Source organism: Liolophura sinensis, chromosome 6, assembly GCF_032854445.1.
Source record: "Liolophura sinensis isolate JHLJ2023 chromosome 6, CUHK_Ljap_v2, whole genome shotgun sequence".
NCBI lineage: Eukaryota > Metazoa > Mollusca > Polyplacophora > Chitonida > Chitonidae > Liolophura > Liolophura sinensis.
In genome coordinates, this window is record NC_088300.1 from 13,788,009 (window position 1) to 13,813,678 (window position 25,670).

The 25,670-nt window shown below is 38.8% G+C and overlaps 1 protein-coding gene across 1 annotated transcript in view; it reads right to left on the minus strand.

The window, feature by feature from the left end:
- Positions 1-25,670, minus strand: part of LOC135466798 (B-cell lymphoma/leukemia 11A-like) — a 68,828-nt gene that overhangs the window by 23,364 nt on the left and 19,794 nt on the right. Inside the window, exon 2 of the mRNA XM_064744490.1 lies at positions 8,384-8,815. Coding sequence (XP_064600560.1) covers positions 8,384-8,815 — 432 coding nt within the window. The remainder of the gene's footprint in view (positions 1-8,383; positions 8,816-25,670) is intronic.

The window sequence follows — 25,670 nt, forward strand, 5'->3', positions numbered from 1 at the left end:
CCACCTCTTTCCAGACGCTTTAAAAAACTGACCAGGGTTATGCCTCTTGGCCCCTGCAGTTCAATTAGAATTTGTCCTGACCAATTAAGCTCTCCGTTCTATAACAACATTAGATCGGAAATGAGTCCTCCCTTCTGTTGCTGGTCTCAAATTCCTCAAACCACCCATATAAAGTTTCTATCCAATCTAAGAAATGGTTTTTCCTCATTCCCATTTTTTTGGTGGGGTAGGGGGGTGGAATGTCCTGCTGTTGTTCTCCTCATATTCCTAGTCTTAAGCATGATCTCAGTTACCGGACTGATAAAACCTGAGATAAAAACAAAGACAGGAAGCAAGCAACTCCTCTTGACAAAAAACATGAAACACGAGCTCTACCATGTGAATTAACCTTATCTACATACAACTATAGGAGGTTTTATCCATCTGTTCAATCCACGAAGCTTTTTTTTCCCACTCAGATTCCAAGGAGTTTGATGCCTACATGAAGCTATAAACTTAGTGTAAACTTGTCTCTCAAATTGGGCATTTCCTTCTATTAAAATCAAACCCCAGAATTTCTCAACATGTACCCTAATTCCTCAACCTTTTTGAATATGGAAGAGCAGCTTTCAGTGCAATTTAGAAATTTGTAATTAGATTTTGGAGACAAAACTACATCGGTTGGATTGGCCAATTTCAAATCATAATTTTATTAGTCCACACAGAATAATGCCTTCAGAATATGCTTGAATAAACACCTTGTAAACACGCGAAAATGTTGAAAAATTACAGTACCATTTAAAATGGTATAATATGTGGCTAGACGTTGAAAACATGTCGTTGAAGCAGGTTCACAGGGGATTGAGGGGTGCATTAGGGGAGAGTGAGAACGTGAAATGAAAATCCAAAGCCTGTTGAGAAGATAAAATACCTGTGGTCAGTGAGTTGTACCACAAAACTAGCAGGATATCATCAATCAATTGCCAAGCCATCAGACATGCACGTTATATTGGTTGTAAATCAGGGGGTTAACATGTGAAGCTTTTTTCTCCGCTGGTTATGTTGTCGCTCTTTAATGTCTTTGCACCTTTTGTCTGTGCCGACCTGTGGTAGAGTAATTGCTGTGCGCGTTTTTTTGTGGGTCCCTGTAAAAAGCCCATCCATCTCAGGGGGCACTCTGGTGGATGGTGGCCAGTATTTTCTCACAACCTTATCCCACCCTCTAGCCTGCCACTTCACATCACTACACTAGCTAAATGGCTTTTCTTTGCCCCTCTGTTCAATTCCACTCAATCATGTCAGAGTTTCAGAATGTCTCTGCCCACAAGGAGAGGGTCACCTCAAAACTTCACGCTCCGCTGGCTCTGATCTGGGAACTTGTCACCAGTGGAATATGCCAGGTAGATCAGTAAGTAATGGCCAGTACGAGCCACACCTGCTCTAGCCGTGCGGGACCCACCCAGACAAAAGCTCACCTACGCCCATGTCCACTCTGGTCAAGCAATGACCTGCAACTGGCCTTAGAAACTCTGACCCTTGGTAAATAATACTGTCAACTGGACAAAGAAGGCCGCTAGCTTCAGTATACATTATTGAGGCAGTTGGGTCAAGCAGCTGGTGATCTGGCCTGGGAAAGCTCAACCTTTGGGACAAAATTTCAGCCCTCCTTTTTTTCACCTTCTTACCTTGTTTGCTTCATCTCTTGTCTTTTTCCCTCCATTTTTTTTTTTTTTTTTTTTTACCTATTCGTGGGAAACAGGCTTCAGGCAGCTGAAGGCAGCAGGATGCAGGTCAACACCACAGGCTTCTGGACAAATGCTAAACCCTTTTTCCAGATTCATTTCATCTCAAAAATCTGGTTTTCATAGCCTTATTTCCAAACTTTCTGTCCATGGAGAACTTTAATATCTACAAGACCTGTACTTACATAACTACTCATAACAACATTTGTTTTCTTTTGAATCAATAACTGAAATTTTACTTTTCACACTTTACCACAATTATTCACCTATTTATGTCTACCTATAGATGTACCTATGAATCCTATTTATTTACCTGCAAATTTTTTTTAGAAAATAAAACACATTGGCATTATAAGGTTGAATGTTGTTATTTTATCTTAAAAATGAGAATGAATCTAGAGTTAAAAAAAAAACCTTTCAAAATACATCTCTCTTATTATAAGTGAAAAAAACCTTAATCAGAAGAAGGGGTTGCAACATTGCAGTTGTGTATACAGTTTGAAATACTGTGTGCAATCTTCTCTTAACATTGAGGAAATGAGGCATGTTTGTAAGAGCCCAGACATTTTCACCTGTGACAGACATATCAATACAGGTATAGGCAATACAACAAGCCAGGTGTGAAAGGAGTTAAAAGCACACAGAGAACTGTTAACACTGTAACACAATCCTGCCAATTTCCACCACCACTATTACATAATCTGACACTTTACCCTTCCCGTTTACAAGCCACTGCTAGGGGCAGACAACAGATATCAGTGCTTCTACCTCAGGGCTCCCAGAGGAAGCCGGGTTCTGTAGCAAACATTGTCTTCCCCCTACAAATACGGGTAAACATGGGAGTTTAATAGATAGATCAGCAGGTGGAGGTGACAGGGGCTCAAGGCAACTCCGCTATCTGCCAATTAAGGGACGAGAGCATCTAGATCAGAAACTTTAGGGATAAGCAACCAGTTCTACTTCTGTCAACATCAGTTCTATGATAACACAAGCAGGCCAATGAAATGGGGATCGCTACCTTCTTTGCTGATCAGTGATAACAGAGTGGCATTACACATCACATAAATAGCCAGAGAATACAAACAAAGCTCCAAGTGACCACAAAAGCATGAGCAATGATGACAAAATGCAACAAAACGATTAAGTCTTACTGATGAACATAATGAGTGACCAAGGGGCTTTCAAAATTACCCGCACATTTTCAATAAACAAATAACCAAGAGATATCATTTCTTGTAATTATCCCTTTCACTAGGTCCAATGAAGTGCCTGAAAGAAGACCTGTTCTTGAACATTGGGCGAACTAAGTGAAATATTCCTATAATCTCCAGATAAAGGGATCAAACTTCTCATGGACATGGACCGAGCAAGACCAGGAAAGATCAAAGACAAAGTCACACAATGTGAAGAGCCACTACGAAACAAAGTTATTAGTGAAAAACAGGGCTGTGTTAGAACAGGCAGGATGTAGTCCTGAATTTTCATTCTTTCAGACAACAGTTGTTCTTTTATATTATATTGTGTATGCTTCGGCCAATTTCATACGATATTGAATAGGAAGCTGTTGATTTGCTCTGATTAGAGGTTGGATGTAAATCACAGAAAAGCTAACCCCTCAAAGCCACTGTGTGCATCTCCAGATAAAGGCAGTCAGCTTCTGACTACTGCAAGCTAGTCAAATGTCCCCGTACAGCAACCTTTGATGTAACCTTTGAGAAAAATTTGATCGTGTTACCACCTGAAATCAATGAGAAGCACATCATGTATTGTAAGCTTGTTATGACATGTTGGTGTGCAGTCAGCGGAGACGTCTTACAAATGTCGACAAAAGACAAGATCCTGGCCGATGTGGCCGCCTCTAAACCAACCCTGTCATCTCACTCAAACCTGAGGTCACTGTGAAAGGAAAATCAATTACATCAGTGTTCTCCTCTCAAAGGTGGAGTAAGTTTTTGTGATAGATTTCCATATACACACAAAAACCACCTTATGGAGGCTACGTGGCAAACTGAATGCCCCCAAGATGACCCCTCTAAACTGCTTTAACTGAATTATGTTCAATGTGGCAATACCAGAGAGAATCTATTCATGGTGGGTGTTTATGTCCAACTGAATATTTGGCTCTTTTGATTTACAAAAATAAGAAACTTTTGTCATACTGGGTAATAAAAGGCATTCAATGACCAGGATTGCACTTTAAATAGAGTCCAGTCAAGTTGTGGTGGTAAAATTTTGCAGAAATATACAAGGGTCTGATTGCAATAAGTCAAAATGTCCTTATTTAATCATAGGCATAAGTAGTTTAAATCGTCTCTATACTTCTATATATTTATGTACATAAAAAAGACGTACACATTACTTATGATATGCCCCACCTCTCTAGCTTTACCCGTGTCTGAAAAGAATGAAAAAAAAAAGAATGCCATATTTAAGCGGTGAGGGTGCGACTGTCTTTCAACCCATTTACAACAGCCCAAAAGGTATTACTGCCATTTTTTTTACACAAACAGCTTATTAAATATATCCAAGTACATTTTTTACACCTCATCTAGCTATTTTCCACACAGGTAAATTAAAATACCAGCTGTTGTTCTAGGATTCCATCACAAAGCCATTATTCACTGAACAATTCACAAATGTACCATTCTGTGAAACAATGTCAGTACGACAATTAATAAATGATACGAGACTACTGTATCAATACCACCAAAAAGTGAAGTCTGAATACTATGTTCAAGGTGAAGTAGCAAAGCTTTACATATTAAACCAAACACACAACCATATGGCTGTGCACACATACATATTATCAAATGGCTGATGCAGGAAATCACTAGGCCAACGTGAATGTTGGCCAACATTCTACTTTTAAATATGCTTTTGTTCTTCAGATCAATTTTTGTCCTGCTTTCTTTGTAAATGGCTGTACAGCTGCTAATACCTGTGCATTCTGTCATGATTGACCAATGTCCATCTGGTCATTATTCACAACATGCACCCACTCTCCGCCTAGCCACTGGCATTGTAAGTGTAGGCTATCTGGCTACAGCAGAATTATCTATTCACACAATCTATTACAGCTGTGCGCTGGCTAAACCCACTTACTCCAATGACCCCACAAGTCACCACTGTCCACAGCATGAATGTTAGTACTTCTATTTATTTTTACAGAAAAAAACTGACTGGCAAACTCAGTTAAACCAAGTGGAGATGGCTGTGTATCTCATCACACAATTCGCAAACTGAACACTTATTCATTGCACAGTATTTCAAACTTGAACACATATTCGTAACACCATCCATAACAATCCCCAAATTTGCACACACAATCATGTCTTTACTATATTACATTTGATAACTGTATTACATATGATAATCCAAAATTTGCAGACATATTCATAACACCATCCTTCACACACATGTATGACAATCCCCAAATTTGCACACGCAATCAGGACTTCACTGTATTACACATGATAATCCACAACTTACATACATATTCATCCTTCACACAGATGTACGACAGTCCACAAACTTGCACACACAATCATTCACACATGAAATTTCACAAACCTATATCCATAATCATTACACAATTCTTCAGATACATGAATGATACAAACCTGACACAAACTTGCACACACAATCATTACATAATCCTTCACATACCACATGCTATGAAAACTTGCACACATACCTAAAAGTACATTCATAGCACAATCCTTCACATTTGGCATACCAGAACACTTCCCATTTTCAGAACACTGACAACCTGAAAAAAAAAGCCTTCTCACAAGTTGATCCTTCCCATCTGACAAGCCATAAACAAAGTCCAATTCCTCACTCTTGGACAATTCTGACAGATCATCTCGGCCAGGAAGTTGTCCTTGATTGGTCAATTGGGTCCTTGTTACATAGTCAAGCCAAACAAATTCACTTGGTGTTTTTTCCCCTCTCGACAACAAAGCTCCCCTGCTTGTAAGCCTAATTACTTCAGAAACCACCTTAGTTTCAAGGCTGATGAACTAGGTGCTGTTTTTTTTACCTTCACAACGGAAACGCCCAAAGAAGAGAATTACACAAGCAAGCCCCTTGAGTTCAATAGGCCATGAAGTAATGATTCCTGCAGGGCCTAGCCAGTTTCATGTCCGTACTGCAGGTCTTCTCAACATAATCATACGCCTCTTGTCTCTCCTATTTTTTTTTTTTTTTTTACTTTCTCCAATTGGCCAGCTTAATAGATACCCAGAATCAGCTTAGCCCATGGACAGTATTTTCCCCTGGATTATTTCTAGAGAAAGCTTTCTCTTTGGGGTTGACAGGCACTGCTCTGAGAGTGGTACAGGATTTTTAGGTAGAAAAGCCAATGTCATGTGGCAGTGTGAAATTGGACACCGGTGCAGAGAATTCAATTTTCTGCGATGAGAAAAGAGGCAAGGGAAGGAAATTGAAGCCCACCTCACTCATTCCATGCTCACTGGGTATACCTCTGAGTAGATCTTGCACTGAATGAGTTGGGCAAAAAACCAAGTGACACAAAAAAAAAAAAAAAAAAAGATTACAGCATATTTTTTCCTGTCTCTCTTACTGCAGTCTGATATAATTCCCTCCTATCTGAGTTGATAATACTCATCTTCTTGGCCAACCAAGATGTCTAAAACCAATTTTCAAATTAAACATGGCCGAGCTCTCCATGGTGGTGGAAGCCACCTGAGTTGAATGAAGCTGACATACTGCTAAGCAGATTATTGTCCCTACGGTGGTATGGCCTCAACTTTCCACACTCAAAACCTGCTTACAAGATTCCAGTGTAAACCTATTACAACAGATCACCAGGGATAAATCATCTTCATACTGCCCACACACCCTAACATCTACTAAACGGTAACGGTAACAGCTCTGGGCCTTGGCGTCCGAGAAACTAATGGTTCCTGACATCAAGTCTTCGATTACAACAAATTCATCACACAAGCCTAGAGCTTGACACCAACAACAGGTATTCTTACTGTTCCTATAAAGAGTATAACATAAACATAATCAACCAGTGCAGTGGTTCCAATATATATGAATGGTATTTACTGAACCACAATCAAACTGACCAACCAACTGGCACGAGAAAGGCAAACCAAAGCATAGGTTTAGCCAGGGGGGTGTCCCAACGTCTTTCAGATGCCCTATTGTGACAAAATTAACACCAGACTAATAGGGAAAATAGCAGAAAATTGGAAACAAGACGGCCTGATTTCAAATTTGGGAACACAATCCTATCAATCAGAAAATCTTGTGATTCACCTAGGAACAAAACCAAGCTACCTGGTCAACAATACAGGTGAATGAACTCCTGTACATTTAGCCTGTTTCTCTTTCGTATCCTTTTTGCTGCACAGAACTCCAAATATAGTGGTAGAGCACTGGAGACTCGGAGGGAGTCTGATGTTTACATAATAGCCTGTACTTCTGCAACAACCCAATTTGTTCAAGATCACTCGTCGGAAACCCTGAAACCTCCAAGACCTAACTAATTACGCCTTGTGCTGTTTGCCCAAGAAGATCAACAAGATGGTTGAGTGGCCTCCCAACATTTCGCAATCCAAAGAAACAACATTGATGTAACTCTAGCTGCGGGAATCAATAGTGAAGTCTTGTAAGTTTGAAATCGGCAGGGTTTCGAGTCAACCCTCTGACAATACTCTAGTCCCCGGGGTGTAGGGTCTTGTAATCTTCAGAAAAGCCCGTCTCTACCTCGCCTGTTCATCAGGCCTCCCCACATGACACTTCGGCTGATCTAACACTGCCTCTTCACTCTCACCTCTTACGCTAAGTACACACATACTTCTCACCAGTGAAAACTGAGAGTGGGCTGTACAGCTATTCACCTATGATTAAGCAATGGGATGCACATATCACAACCCTTAACCTCCCTATCCTTCACACGTTTAATACATGTCATCTTTCTGTAAACCAGATTCAGGAGCAATCATTTGTCTACATGTATATTACAAAAATATACCACGCTCTACAAAGTACATAAGCTGAATGTGAAGTCTGTTCAGCAAGTGCATAAACTGATATCGTCACCACAAGCCTGGAAATAAGCAGCTGGACAAGGACAAAGTCCTACATCAAAAGTGTTTGGTACAGGACAAAATTGCCATATAACCAACTTCTCAATAAAGTGGGTATCTGTGAGCACCAACTAATTTGTCATCAATATAAGGTAACACAGAAGCACTAGATATTCCACTATCAATTTGAGTATATACGTGTAGTAACAAATCATAATTTATGAGATTAGTTATACAGCAATCATTTCTATTTATTCTTATCTATTTAGGCACTGCCTTGAAGCTAACACTCTTTCACAAGAACTTTCTTGAAAATGTTGATTTCTATATTTATGAGTATGAAGTCTATATTCAACTCAGCACTTCAGTTAAGTCTGCATTTATCTGGCCTCTGCACTTAACTCTGCACTTAAATGAGCACTTAAGTTAATAATGTTCATGATATATTTGATTTATAGCTGTTTTGAGATACATGTACATCACTCACATGGACGTGATAATAAACTTGTCAAAAATTAATCAGGTATCAGTTAATTCATCACTGTAGTGCAATAAAGATGAACTAAAAACTTTGCGAAGTGAGGAAAGTTAGCAGCCTACCTGAGTTAGTAGTGTTTGACTCCGCGTCCACATGTTCTGGTTTCAGAGGGAGTTTGTCAGGTTCAGGAGGGACCCGTTCCTTCTTCACATCTTCATCTTGTTTTGTTTCTTTGTTTTCGATGTTGTCGAAGCTGTTTCGGTCCCTCATTGGCTCTAAATGGCGTGGGGTGATGACCCTCGAGGACTCACGGAGTTCAGTGCTCTCCTTGCGCACGATGGGGGCTGTGATACTGGGGGTGCGCGAGCCGATGACGGACATTTCCTCCTCTGTGTCTGAGTCCTGATGGTCACTCCCTTCCTCTGGCCCATCCACAAGCACCACATTCTCCTTGTTACACTTGTGGATTTTGTGATGGATAAACTTGACGATGTCTTGGAGAGGGAAATTGGTCTGGCAGTCCCCACAAACTATCAGATCAAGTTCATCTTCCACTGTAACCAGAAGAGGAGAAAATCGAAACGCATGAATAATAAATGACCATCTTTAGTATATTGAATGAACCAGTCTAGCAAATGTGGCTCCCTAGATAGCTGTACATCTAGGTATCAGATCCTATCAACGTCTCTCTTGAGCTCACTAGGTAAGAGGGTGGATGTACAAATACCACTGTTGCCTATACACCGTACAAACATGTATGATGTAATATAACTGAGGTAAGAACAGGTTGCTCTACCCTGCAAAGACTATTCCCAGTTGAAACTAGGCTATATTTTGATGCCAGTGCTGACAGTGCTGCCAATGTTCTCTCTGCTCTAATTCATTCACATCTTTAAACTTCCCTCATTGCCAAATACACAGATACTACATTTTCTCACTCCTTTTCCAACATTATGGTTCTTTGTACATTTCTTCTGTTAACTGGAAAACAAAATGTTCAATGGAAACATTGAGAAACACACTTCAAGAAAATGCAAATCCAAAATCTCTGTACATGTATTTATTTATTTATTTATCTATTTATTTATTAAATTATTGTTAATGCCACACTCACAAATTTGTCACTTACGGTGTATGATGGCAGTCAGCCTGAAAGGTGGAAGACACTGTAGTGCCTTGGGTAAACCACCAACCTTAGGCAAGCTACTAACTAACTTTCCCACAGGACATACAAAAAATCTTTATTATATTGTAAAAATGCTTCATAAATGTCTAACAGTTCCAAATTTAATCAGGTCACAAGGGCAACTACCCTATACGAATCACTGTGCGAAATTTGGATTTCATATGTAAAGACAACTAAAAGACATAATGATGATGACAGCATAGCTGTACACATCTCACAAACCAATGGACAGACCTGTGCAAATAAAGATGTCCTTCTTGCATATACTGTAGGCAAAGGCATCATATAAAGAACTTGCACCAGTTATTATTGCAACTGTAGCAGATTGCAAGACAGAGCAAAGTATGAAATTCCTGATGCAATTTTTAAGAGCGCTCCGCCTCGTGGCTAAAGTCGCAAATTACTGTACATACATGCTTGTATTAAACATGAGACTTAGGCTTGTAGGAAGCTTATACTTAATTGTTAAGAAGGAGACTAATAAGAGCCTTCCTGAGGTAAATATTTAAAGGCCTTCAGCTTCTGAGGCAGAGCCATTCTTGCCTATATAACAGACGCAACTGCTGGCTCCATCTATTGATGGTAATAATATCCACTGGCACAGAAGGAAAAAAAACACACACACACACACACAGAATAAAGCGTGAGGAGGGGGTGACATTTTTACAATATTAAACCTTTCTGGAAACATGGCAGCTATGTTTCCTCTTAAATTCATCAGATGACAACATTATTGGCTCACTGTCCGCAGAGGTGAGGGCCAATCTTTCACCACATATCCGGTCCATTAATGCTGGGCCAGGACTCACTCCTTGCCCATTTGCCATATGGACGCTCTGCCACTGCTTTAGCAGTGCAAGAAAAAAATGCACAGAGCTTCCGCAGGTGTCACAGATTTTAACGAAAATTTCAGATTCTTGTCAGACACTTTCGCAAGACAGATAAGACTGAAAAATTCATGGTGACACAGCTTATTCCTGGAAACTTTTAAGTGAATCACTGATAAGAGTAGAAACCTGAAAACAAGACGAAAAATTCTAGGCCCTTATTTTGACACTGATCACGAGTAATGTAATTTACAGAGACAAATTTTTTTGAACTTTGAACAAAACTGCCCTGACATATTTCTTCTCGCAGATGCATTACAACATAGTGTGCACACTACTTTCATCATTTCATTGTTCTACCCTTAAATATATTTTCCAAGCAAACTGTGTTATACCTAATATTCCAGGAAAATCAAAACCTGAACATGTAATTATATAAAGCATGAACAGTATTTAACTTTCTGTCAGTTATCTCGAACATGTTAATCAGAATGGTGATCTGGTGGGAAGGCAGACAGTGGACTAAAGGCTATAGAGGGAAGGCAAAACGTACCACCACCCTCCAAAAACATGAACACCTTCGCAACATAAAGCCAACACGAAAGCAGCAAGAGCCAAATTTAAATACATAAGGTCATGCTGGACCAGATAAATGTACATATATATATATGTATTTGTAGATTTTTGTGCCTTGTTTTAACTCAATGATATTTATATACACACTGCTTGACATTATTGCTGTATTGCATGTCAGATAAAATTATCAAGTTGGAAACCATTGCAACTAGTAAATTATGCAGGCAACATATTAGTTTCAGTTTTAACATACTGTCAATCAGACAGGTCAATATGGTCACAGAGAAGAAAAGTGTCTGGCTACCCATCAAATTCTTACCGTATCTGAATAATTTTCAAAAAGAATAAGATCAGATTACATGATAAAAACATGCACAGGTGTAACCAAATTGATTAAAAATAGCTTGATCACAATGTAATATTAAAAGTATGTAGCAATGAAAATATGCTATCTTCAGACTGCTCAGCTTTTCTTACATCACAATGGATAGCATATGAATATTATCTACTGGTAGTCATGGCAACCTGTTTTCCCGGCAATGAATACAGGAAATGAGGCAGGTAAATGGCCGGGGGCCACAGGGGAAGAAAGCCCAAGTTAACTGGCTGTGTGATTGGAGAAGTTAGTCAGCATGAAACTCCCAACCGCTTACTTTATAAGTCTTCCTAGCACGTACTTTTAAACTAAGGGTAGGGTGAGTGTTTAAGTAGAAAATTATCTCGACTTCAAAATGTGTCACTGTCGCTTCACCACCTACACCCCCCCCCCACCCCCTCAGGTGACTGTCAGGTATAGATATCCTTGACTCTTTCTTAAAGAGATTAAACTTTAATAAAGATGGATAAAATGGATAAATGCAAACATACATATAAACCTGTTGGCACTTTACTCTGACAGCTATTCACACTTGGATATGCATGCATGGATTATGCAATCTTCATCAAAGCTAAGATGCTCCCATTAGCATGTCCCATCTTCACTCTACATGTACTTCACATTCCTTTTGCACACATTTGAAAAAGAAAAAATTAAGTTAATGAACTATTAAAACTTTGAAAACATAGTTTTTATAAATGAAAGTTTTGAATTAATTTTGAATGAACCTCTTTAATATGATCAAGATATACTGCTAACAAAAAAAGATTAAGACATCAGAATACTGTAGATTTAGCTTCTGCCAGGCCTGTACTTCATAACAGAGATGGCAGTGGTCAATCATTTGAACTATCTCAACATGCTGCAGAAAGAATATCCTAAATTTTTCCAGGGATCTGTTAACGTTTACATTTGCACAAAAAACATACTACTCGCGCCTAGATATAAAAAGGCAGGCTGAACAGTTGATCTGTGCTAATCCCTTTTCAGTGTTTGATTGGGAGTTCAAGTCTTCATGGAAACTGGCATATTTTAAGCAAACACTGCACTTTTCCAGCCAACCTTTGATGTAAAAACTTACAAGTTTTCTTTCGCTGCTTATAAGAAAAAAGGTATCTCCGAATCATTCTGTGTCTGTTGAAGACAAGGATTTGGCTTTCACTTAATCTCTCGTGTTTGCACACATAAGACACACCAGCTGTGAGATACCTGTAACACAGGCAAATTCATCCAGCTACGTCTGCACACCAACATGTGCTGCTGGAAATCTACACCTTTACGTCCTCAATAGCTCGTCATAATTATTTATGTATTAGCCAGAAGCCAATAAATGATAGAGTTTTTCTCATGTGCATGTAAATCATATGTACACAATTGAGAAGAAATACAAGGAAAATTCGAAAAAAATTCAGCATTACATATGGAATATGAAACTCCACTGATATTTTTGTTATTCTAATAAAAACATTGCAAGTACATCATAGGAAAGTCAGCAAATGTATACAATATACGTATTTGAGATATTGTATCACATGACAATTTAACGTTTACAAAAAGGGCACTCATTCAGTTCTTGAATTGTAACAAAATTACACATTTATACAAAAACAGCACAAGAGTATGAAACTCCTGGGATTGAGTAGAAAAAATTCCTTCCTTCCTTACCAAAACTAAATAAACAAAAATCTGTAATATAGTAAATTTACTTAAATGGCTGTTACTGTCACCTGTACATACTGACCTGTGGATAGTCTATGTCACTGTTATTCACTTAACACACACATTTAAACATCAATCAACTGCAGATGGAAACTGTTTAGGAAAACAGGAGAGTAAACAGAGCGGAAATGTGTGGATCTGAAGAGTGACGTCACAACGATAATGCCTGAAAGTCTAGATTAAACCAGAGCACATCTTACCTGCCCGCAGTTGGTCCATCATGTCATCCGAGTCGACACACCTGGGCATGGTAGCTCGTTAACGTTTAGTGTATAGGTACAAATAGTCACAAGTCAGACAGCCACTCAGTGGTCCATAACACCTGGCACACAGCTGAACATGTACTTCCAAAGCCAGGGAATTATTAGCGGCATCTTACTCTGTAGAAAGGTGACCATTCTTGGGAGTACACAGACAATTACATGTACATGCAATATCCAGGGCTGTTAGCCATCCACGGTCAACAACTGACCAATTCGCTTACCAGTAGCTATTGGCTTAAGTCACAACAGGCTATCAATGTCACTGGGAACACTGCTCCAGTTTATATGATCTCAGACAAATACAAGTATACTAGTATATAATTTATATGCCTGCACAACATGTTCCAGTTACTGAGCATAGCTGAGAAACACTTTTGCTTAGGGCTAGCCGAGGGTTGCTAGTGAGTAGAATCCAGACTGACTGATGGGTGGAGGGGGGGGTGCCTAGACCCTTATGGACGGGGAGGTTAGGGGCTGGGGGAGGGGGGCACAGCCAGTCCTGTAAACACCCAGTAAGATCGTGCAGGGGTTAGACAACAGGTCATCACAGGTCAGGAGAACAGCCAGCATAGCAGGGATAAAAATGGGCCGGCCTAACACACCGCCTCACCAGCTGCAGATGTGATAGGCTGGCGCAGAGGGCAGGCTGTGTAGGACAATCGGCTTAAGTCCCGCCCCTTTCTGGTCTGGTCAGGACAGTGCAATGCACACAGCTGTCTCTGACTGGCTGACCAATAGAACGCTAGCTCCGGGCTCTAGACAGGGGCGAGCTGGTGGCTTGACAAAAGGGCCATCTGCAACCAAGTGCTTAGCCTCTAGACATCTGTCCAAGCTGGAATAGGGTCAGGAGCTAGTTCTCTGTTACTCAGCCCTGCTGTCTGGCCTATGTCCCACTCTCTCCTTGGGAGGACCTCTCTCTACCTCCCCAACACACAGAAGTTTCATGCCCAGAAACAACCCCCCAAATAACCAGTTACACACTTGTAGTTTTCTCATAGGTTTAGCATATAGTTTATTACTGCCCCAGAAACTCACTATGCCCAGGCCATGGGAGTGGGAGTACATCAAACTGTGATCCCAGCTTAGCCCAGTAATGGAGAAGCCGGACCTCTGACTGGGCATTCAAGTCTGGCTGAGTAAAGAGAGGTTCCGCTTGAACGACTCCCACACAGCTTTTCACACTGGTTCACATACATGGCCAACAGCCAGCAGCCCATGTTCAAACCCACCAATCACAGGCATTTATTAATTGTTTATCAGCTGGCTGTGTCGTCAGGTAAACCGTTCAGGTGTCTTGTCACTTTGGCTGGTCGCACTAACAACTGATTCCAGCCTGATCAGACTATGTGACCAGAGAAGAGGTATACCCAAATAACTATCCCACTTATTCTCTCTTCTCTTAACCTGTTTGTAGAACTAAATGAAAGTCAACACCAACCAGACATATGGGGCTCTGCTGGGGGTTCCGGAACTACATAATGAACAATGTACCAGTCTTCACCATCTATATTCATGATGTGAAAGAACAGAAGCAGTTCAGGTAGTAACATATTCTCTCCCAGGACACACCAGCTCCACAAGCTCTCAACTCAGAACTAGAATATGTTACTTCTAGATCACTTCACAGCAAAACTTGATCTGAATCTTTTAATCAAATCAGTCACATGAACTATACATATTTAATTGTGATATCACAATAAAAAGTCAAAATTTACTGCAGGAGCTACGTGTAGGTATATATGTGTATGAACAGTATGACCAATTGACAATTTCCGTCCTATATCCCGAAATTTTCCTTAAAATCATTCGCTAAAAAAATAACTAACTAGTAAAATGCATAATACATTTCTCCACAAGTATTAGCTTCTGTTATTTCAAACTAAGATCTGAAAAGCGAACTAAAATTTTTGGCTTTCCACTATACCCCGCAGAAACAGCATTCTCTTTTTTTTTTTTTTTATTCCTATTTTTTTTTATCCAACACGTCATTTTGCGGTAATTAAAATTCCTCCCCACCACTGCTTTTAAAGTTGTGAAGGCTTATACATACTAGTATGTTCACGGCACAGTAATGTGCTATTACCATGGTCTCCAAGATGTGGAGCTGGGCTGTGTACAGTATCAATCAACCCTAATTTCTGCTTGAGTTCTTATCCAACCATTAATATCAGTAATCCATACAATAACCAAGGCTCAAAAAAAAGGAGAAAAAAAAAACCAGTATAACAAATCCACATATATATTTTATTTCCTCCAAAGGTCAGGCTTAATAAAAATTCAAAAGGAAACCAACCAACTTCAAGATTGACATGTGGAATAAAGCCATAACGATTTCACACTAGCTTGAACCATGGATTTGGTCTCTGAAGGAAAGGAGTAAAGGCACACACGCCGACTGGAGCTCTTTACCTGCGATGAAGTAATCAACGGTTAAAGGTGTTAAGAACCGTATTTTATCAGAATTCTCGATTTAATCAATTTCTAATTGATTTCAACTTTTCACCCAGTCTTCCCACTCACCAGCACTTTTTTTGTTGCTGGGCTAACGACCCCCACTCCGAGTCTGGTTGTTAGGTAAACATAACGAATAAAACCCATTATGTAACATTTCAAACAATATCGTTAGATGCAGGACCCTAATCAGTGCATATTAATGAGCTGTGGGGACACAATGAGCTTGTAAATGTCTCATGAATTATACATGTTAAACTAACATCTAGATTGCTGGCCTCCAAGGAGGTGTAGGCAATGGGAGCAGGCCGATTGGCTTGCCTCATTTAACGCGGACTTCAAACTTAACACCAAAAATACATGCAACAACTCTTAGCTGGCTGTGACAAGGTCAAGGTACATACCTTAAAATGGACCTCCAAGGCTGACAAGTGGATAGCAATGGAAATCACTTGACAATCCCATTCAATTAGTCTTTTATTAAATTTACAAGCTCTCTTGCTGTGAAAACAATAGATTATGTAAATACTGAAGAAGATGACACTCTCCATTAAATCAAAGGTTACAAACAATACAATAAAATAATTTAATACAACAAATCTGTAATGATATATATATATGTATGTAACCATAAAGACTGTTTGGGAAAATGTGGAATCCTAATGTCAAACATTATACTAGTATACTACATAAATTTATGGTGGAAAGCACATAAAATCTTTAACACTTTCAAAAGGTTGATTATAAGGTGGTTACCATTAATAAGGCCGTGACCATTACAAGGTGGTTACCAGCTATATGTACCTGTAGGCTACACTACTTTTTGAAAACACTTAACAGGTAGCAGCCTACTTCAATTGGCTAAAGTCACCTAGTCGAAGTCGCCCTACATTTTATGGAAATTTCTTTTTGACAACTTCATTTTTTTTTTCAAATTGCTTATGAAATCAGATAAGAAAAGAGTTCTAAAGCAAGAGATGAAACTTTTCACAAATGACCAGTAACTGTGTGACTCATTCTCTTTCTCATGCCACACCAAATTTATCAGTATTTATTCATGCAGGATAATTAGTTCAGTACTATTACATAAATACTCTCAAACAAAACCAGTCAGCTCATCAAGGGATGCCAATACGAATATGATTAACCAATTCAAAAACAGACTGTACACTGTATCGCACATCATAGTGTAACTGATATCAGCTGGTAAACACGTGTGCTGTACTGACTGTCTACCAGTTGAAGGTTAAGTCGTAATAATCAATATGCACACATATTAATACTTGGTACAAAAATACACTCAAGCACATGAAGTTGATCCAGTTAAGGAACAAGAAATGTTTTTTTTTTAAATTTGCATCTTGATAACTTTGGGCTAATGATACATAAGGTGAAGAGAAGCTGCCATTGTGAGAAAAGAAAGTTTCTTTAGACAACTTGTGACAGTGTTGGTAAAATAGATCTTAATATGCATTTTAATATTTCAAAAGTGAAGTATCCTGATAATCTTCTACCTAAAAGTAAAACCACAGCTTATTTCGTTGTAAGTAAAAAACAATAGGATAAAGCCAATTTTTATCAAGCCCCAAAATGGGCTGCTACAGGTCTATTACAGCATATTCTATCTAGCACTGAGAAACTAAAATCACCCATATTATACACAAGAAAACAGACTTCTGAGAAAACTTGATTACGTCATCATTTGTAATGTCTTCAGAACAAAAACTAACACATGTTTAGTCTGAAATCTCACTTGGTTGTAAGCACAAAGGCACAGAATGACCATAAAACATCAGTTCTAGAACAACCAAAACGACAGCTTACAGGCTATATAAAATTCCGTCTTGCAAGTCCATGGGTTCAATTATTTCTATCTTATGTATGCACTGTTAGTAGCAATTTTTTCAACATGTGCACTGGTGTGGACTAACACCAGAGCAGAAAAAACAAAAGCAGTTCTGTGACACAGTAGAAATAAAACACATCATAAACCGATTCTTGTCCAAAGGCTACAGTTCATCAGCAAAAGAAAGAAAAAAAAAAAAAAAGACGAAAGAACATCTAAATTCCTGTCATCATGTAAGTCTAATTCTGCAGAAAAAGTTTGGACTGTGAAGTTGCACTGTAGCAGAACTAATTACTCTTTCATTTTGCAAAGCTTTCCAATCCGAGGCATTTATAAAAAAGTGAAAGTCAAGAAAAACAACCTGCCTTCCTGACACTCAGCATGTGTTACTACCTTTTAACTGTTCCTGTGGGTGAAGATGATGCCATCTAATTTTGCATACAAAACAGCCCACTGTGCGCAACCTTGCCAGTGTTTAAGCCTAGCCATTTCCATAAAAGGCAATTTAAAAAAGCTGGCAGCTCAGGCCGACCCCTCCGCTGGACCCTCCCGAGGGATATCTCTTCCTGGAAAGTCTACGCCAGTCCGTGCAAGCATTATGTAATATACATGGCCGTATTGATTTTCTCATCTCTGCACCGTGGCAGCGAGCCAGTGGTGAAGGACAGTACTGGCCTTGCATCTGGGTTACGTTTATTGATAAATGCCCACGAGCTGGACTCGGCCGTACAATTCTACGGACTCTCAGGATACGTCAACCACTCAAGCCCATCATCCCCCCTCTTTCTCCTCGTTCCATGGCCATTGTTATCTCACAAGTAGCAATGAGGGCTGCTACTCTCTTACATAAGTTCCATCACAGGAGTCCAATAGCACAGTTCAATACAAGTGCTTCTGAAAAAGAAACCTTTACATGGAACCAGACATGACTTAACCCAGTTTTTTTCAATGCACATCTCTGATACATTTTGACAAGTACTTACCTATTGTGTCACAACCAAATTTTATTGAAACCTCAACAAACAATCCTGAATGACCACTATTGTGCAATGACGTCTTTATGTCACCAGACTCCGAACAACCCAATGTTTCCCATCAAAAAATACACAAACATTTGACCACTCTATCTCACACACACTATCATTTATTGATGGCACCTCTACCGATCGGGTGCTACACGTTTTCTTGTACTATTAAGTGATATGTATTCTGGAGATGTCTACAGAAGAAAGACTAGCAGGTTTCTTTGCATCAGTCATGCCATTTTCGAACTCCGACAAGAAACATACAACAATAGTCAGTATTGATGCCTCTCCAGTGGTTTTAACTGACTTCAGGACTTAACACACTCTTTTTCTTATGGCTCTGTTTGCTTGCTGAGGAAAGAAATGCATCAGCAGCCATCAAGTTTAGCAAGTAATTGTTTATCATTACCACCTACAAGATAATTTATCTTCAAACAAAGTCTGAGTTATCGATTTCCTTGGCCTCAAGTTACAGAATTGGACAAAGCAGTGTTATGTCACATTTATGTTTAATTCTGCCTTTTTGCTTAAAATAATAAAAGCTTTTCTCCTGAAAGCAAGCAACTCAAAATATATTTGTTTTGCTATTTAAACAAGTATACTACGACCCAGAAAATTTAACTTTGCTTACTTTTGGTACAACTAAACATGTTTTGTTAATCAACTACCAGTACATAAACACAAATGATTACAACTTACAACTGCATAATGAACAAAGAAATAAACAAGGCATCAACAAGCAATATAATATTCCTTCTTACATTAATTAATATTTCAAATCTGATGAATTTACAACATTCTCCTAATTGCTCAACTGTCCCTGAAAAACTTTTTTTACCTATGTGAAGGCAGTAAGCTTTATGGGTTGCCAGCTCATGCTGGCTTCCTCTCTGGTCGAACATGGGAAGGCCACCCAACAACCTGTGGATGATCACTCAATTCCCTGGGCTTTGCACAGTTTCCTCCCACAATAATGCTGGTTGCCATCATATAAATGAAAGATTCTTGAATATGGTGCAAAACACCAATCAAATAAATAATATAAAACAATCATGGATTGCAGAGTAAAATTAGACCTTAACGGTTACTTGGACACAAAGTCAATGGTGTGCAAAGTATGATGAAAAGTTACAGCTTCGTTATTAGACACTTTTACGTCTAAAATGAAGTGTGAAACCAAGCCCAAAGAAAATATTATCTGCCAATCTTTTGGGGTATCTTATTTCCAAAATCTTGTGACTTGACTATACTTGGAAACTGTACAGGAAATGCCTTTGTTGGATATTTGATACATGTCATACATGAAAAAGGCCTCCAAAGTTTCCTGAAACAAATAATTGAAATCCTTTTGGAAAATATGTGATGTTACATCATAAATTTTATGTTGACTAAAAATGACACAATAAATCTGTTTTATATGAGAAACACTTCATTATCCTGGAAAATTCTTGAAAAAAAACGAACTGACAGCTTGTGGTGTCGCTCTGTCATCACATTGTATGAAGAAGGCCAGACAACAATGTACCAACTTAGAAGGTCATACATGTTAATTACACGTAGATCTATCTGTACCAAGTACGTACTGCACACTAAATGATAAATATTTGCAGTTTTCTGTGTGACCTTTACCGCGTTCATTTTGTTTCACCATGTCCAATGCAGCTAAAAACTGAAAATGTCCAGCTAAAAACATTCAGCTCATGTGGAGATACCAACATTTTCCAGGGTGGCCTGTTTACTTCATAATTTCCTTTAAGGCCAACCTATCCTAAGTGGCCCTCCCAGGCTATTTTCAACTAACACCCCTAATAGGAAGGGTTATTAATTTTTTTACATTGGAAGTCTAAGGTCAATAAAAGATGGGCACAAGAAATCCAGCCAGGTTTATGTATTGGTAAATGGCCGGTAACCTGACCAGGTTCTCCACAAGACAAGTGTAGGAGATGGAAAAAGAGGAGCACTGAGAGGCCATTATCCTAGCTCCTATGACGACCAACACACATCCCCCCTGCTGTACATCTCGTTAGGCTGATTCTATCCAGTTAACTTGACCACTGTGAGGAGGGTCATAAAATTAAGCCATTGATCATCTATTATTTCCATGGCAACAATGAACAAACAACTGTATCACTCACAAATGATCAGTATTTAATGTGACTTTTGGTTAAAGAATGCAATGTTCTTTTGAACAAGGGTAATCAAATTTCATGTCACTGTCTTTAATGTTATTTATCTCTATTGATCGCAGTCTTCATGATGACCTGATTGCAAAGGTATGCAAATGGGACAAAAAATTTAAAGAAAGAAAAACTAAAGCCGCTAGCAGTTAGCTTATTTTTACAGGATTATTTTACACTTATCTTCCAGCAGGCCCCCAGATCTGAACATTTTTGTTTTACGTTTCATCTTGATTGAAGGTTAATCTTTGGCCAAGCCCTCACGATCTGCACTTAATTACCACTGCTTCCTCTTAACCATAATTATCCAAAGAGATATGACTCTGCTTGTTGTTTAACGCCTCACTATAAAACTATTACTCAAACATATGATGCTGGAGAAAATGAGCAAAGTAAATCAGTGACCATTGTGAAGTTACATTATACATGTATACTGGCCAAATGTGTGACATGTCATATTGACCTATTCGTTTCCTTAATGGTTAGAGCATCTGCCCCGGGGAGACCCGGGATCAAACCTGGGTCAGGTCTTACCAAAGACTTCAACAATGGTACTTGTTGCTGCCTCACTTGGCGCTCAGCACTGAGAGGTTAGAGCAAGGAAACAGGACTGGCTGGACCAGTGTCGGTATAATGTGACTCTTCATTGTCATATGGGTGACAAATTAAGTACGACGTTGAAACCCAAGCGTTCATTCATTCATTCATTCATATATCATATTGGTGGAAGGCATGTGATTTCCTGCACACTTTATGTAAGACTACACAAAGAGGCTCAAGGCATTGTTTAATCTTATTGTCTTCAAGGCCCAGAAATAATAAACGCAAGGAATCTTCAAAATTCCCCATCTGAGAATGGTAATGAAACCATGTCTTGTGTGACCTTGCCACTGATAGATAAGCACCTTAACCATTGGATCGCGATCTATACTTTCTCATTATAACCAGAGATAAAAAAACGTAAATCCATCAACATACATGCTCTACTTAAAGTATACATGTTCTTCAGGTCCACTTTGGACTGTCAGGAAATCAAATATATATGTTTACTTCAAATAACTCAGCATACTTTTTCAAAGGGCTGAAATATGACTTATATTATACTTTGTATTTTTTCCCCCAAGGAGCACAACATGTTCTTTGTTACAAGAGTGCGATTGGCAAACGTTTTAACCCAGTGCAAATGGTGTAACAGATAAATGATCTAGCTGACTGATGCGTGATGCTGTTTTCCATGACCTGGAAAAAACCTACATGCACATTTTCTCTCCGATCGAGCATGAGCTTGCCATTACCAAAGGATCACTCTAGGACTGACTCATGCAAATCAATTCTTTTCATGTGAAACTTACTTAATTGGTTTAAGGCAAACAACGCAATTTCATACGGAACTTGTGGTCATTTTTCCTGCACCGGTTGAGTGTTAGTGAGTATGCAGTGACTGAAGTGTGACATGATGTCTGATGGTATGTCGTGAGGCCAGCGGGTTCTTCACGGGATTCCGGGTTATGATCAGTACACAAGTGATATAACCTGAACCAGCTGATCTGTGACCGCCTTCAGTCTATTACCCATGTTTATCAGCTAAATATTCACAGACACCACATCACGATCTTATTCACTAATTACAGGCAATATTAACAGGTCATTGGCAGAGTCTAAACAACCATGTTTGCTCGTAAAAAAAAAAAACACAAAAAAAAAACGAAAAGAGGCCTGGGAACAACAATTGTATCTCCGCACCAAATGAGCTAACAGGTCACATGTCCATCCGTTCCACGCCGCTGATTTGTAATATAGGGCACCTTTTTTTTTGTCACCAGGCAACAGCTACGGTCCCATGGCGATAAGACAGCGTTGGACCAGAGAATCACTGCCATGCTGTGTCTACATGACATGTTGTTGACTCAGCAGCTCTCGGCTCCACACCTCCGACCAGTCTCATCCTGGACAGGATACCTGAGGCAACCATTCAAGCATGACGCAGCAAGTCCGGTGTACCATGACATCGCTCTCAGGCAGTTCTGCCGGGGACAGCCCTCCCAATCCCACCAGCTTGGGAACTGCTGGCCCGTGACTACATCACTACGCAATGTTACACAGGGTAATCTGCGCTTCCTTATGCGAAATAGGAAAAGATGATTAAGCAGGAACAAAAAGCAAATATTTAGAACATATCTTAGTGCACAGGACCTGAACTGCCTACGTGTACAGGTATAATGCTGACTGCAAGCATTACATGTACACACATCACAACTGACTGCTTAGAGGAGTAATCAGTTCAGACATGCTGACTGGCCAGTATAACTTATTTGAAACAGTTTACTCATGGGTAGATGCACACCCGTAGGTGTAATTCAGCATAACAAACATATAACTCAGAGGTCTACTGCACTACGCATCACTTGAAATGAACAGCGAGAGGTTAGCAAACTTTAAAACATGATTTTCCAAGATTTGACTGAACCATTAAGGCAAGGCAAAACATTCTGACTAATAGACCGAATATACAAATATGGTATTATGGGGATAAAAGTGTATTATGGGGATAAATGTATATTCAAATATTAAGCCAAAACAACATGGCTGAATATCTGCCCAAGTTGCATTCAGTCATAATCATTCCAATACAAAGATCAGGGCATACCAAATGTCTCTCTTGCTCATACACAAAAATTCCATGTAACATTTCACTTTTAACTGGCTATCATCACCTTCATGTACCTACTAGTACATTCAATCCAACAACAAACACAAAATCTGTTTTGCTGTTTAAGTGATATTTTCACATTCCAGGTAAATATGTTCAGCTTTTGACAAATAGAGGCTACATGTACATATAAAGCTACTTTACATTATTAATGTTTAAAAATTGATGAACAAAATGGGTTACTTCATAAAGTCAATGAATTGATGATGGCCACCAGGTTTATGTATTACCTCCATTGTGGAGATGTTCATGAAGTGTAAACAGTCAGGGTGTTTAAGAAAAAAAATGCAAGTTACAAAACAGAACAATTTGTGACTGTAGTTACATGTCTCTTTATATGAGAAGGGAATGTAGAAATTTTAGAATAGGTGTCAACGAATGTCAGACAATGATAAGTTTTATGAGATCACAAAGAAGTGTAGATTTATATGTGTCTTATTCCGTCAAAACTAAGTCATGCAGACCCGTCAACAAATTTCGGGAAGTGTTGACAGAGGTGTACACAAACAATACATAAAATGAAGGATAATGTGTACAAATGTGTACGAATGTCAAACCTCCCACGATCCAGCAGGCTTCCTCATGGAGTGCACCCTACAAAACTATGTAGCCAGGCAAGTAAATAAATAGCCAGCTGTTCAGAAATAGGTCCATGCTACAGCTTAAGCAAGATCATTTTTTAAATCCAATTTATCAACGATGACAGTTTTCCTTCCTGCAGACAGAAGAAGCCAAGTGTAATACAGTCAGCCATCATTTGTCCAATCTTCTACCTTGTAGTGTTGTTTATATATAGCAACGGCTTCATTATAATATTACATACGTGTGCCTCCTTACCTGGTCTTAACAGTTAACACTAGGCAACACCCAAGGCTGGGGCAAATCTTGTTAGGAATATTTCTTGGTATATTAATACATTTCGTGAGTGTGAGTAATCCATCAGAAGCTCTTGGACAAGCGCGCAGGTCATCTCATTGGGATGATTCTATGATAACAGGCTTAATGTCCTAGCTGGGCTCTCAGCATCAAACTTCTACCCGAAATGATGCCAGGTTTAAACTGGCCTAAATATGAAAAGGTCTCAATATTCATATCTAAAACATCATCCCTATTATGTGCAACACAAGTAAAATGAAGACTTTTACCCAAAATCCATAGCAACATGCAAGCATCAATTACACTTATTAATTACTACAGACAAATACATCAAAGTGTGCTGTTCTTTAACAATATACTATTCAGGTTATTCACTACTTTGTTTAGAAAAGTTTCATCTCCTAATTGGATTTGGTTATACCTAGATGCATATCCCTAAATCCACTGCTACAATTTCCCTAGATCCAATGCTACACATGATTTCAACAGGTGACTCTAACCTATACATGTAGAATGGTAACAGTATTTTTCTGAAGAAATAAACATGTACTGAATTTAAATATTAATGGTTTCATGTCAGCTTACATGAAGTCCATATCTGTTTTTTTTTAGAAACTGTTAGATGATATGTACCTTTCCTCTAATTTGATTATAGTAGGTTTAATTAATGCACTACCCACAATTAAATCATAACAGCCATTTTTTAATAAAACTTTTGTAAACATCCCTTAGTTCTAATTCAAAGGAAAGCGTGTGTAACTCAAACTCCTAATCTGTAATTAACTATAACCTGTAACTTAATGTAACTCATGGATACATAAAAAAAAAAAAAAACAATTCATCTTATCCAATTTAATTCAGTACAATGAAGCAGACAGAATGAGTGTCTGGAAAGTAGTTTGTGTGAGATGATGTACTGCTAGTCAAACAATGAACCTACAAATGGAATACAAATGCTTCGTCTTTTCCTCACTCCAAATAAAGATACAGACCAAACAGCCACCAATCAGCCTTACTACATACCTTTGCATACTACCAAATATGTATATAATTTACACTACCTACAAACATAATAAACTATAACCATATGCATCTTATGATTGTATTATTCTCATTTGTCAACTATATATCTTCAGATTTCCTAGTATTTTTTTTCCTTATTTTTTTTAACTTCGGACATGTTAAAATACGGCTGGCTAAAACTTCTCAGGTCACCTTGTGTAGGAAACCTGTGGGTGTATGGTTTATGAATACATAATATCATGTTGGCAGACCAGTATTGATCAATACTACAGTGTAATATGTATAGCTGTTGCTGCATCATCACAACCCATATACAATAGGTCCAGCATTGAGCACGTGCGACATAAGGAAGCA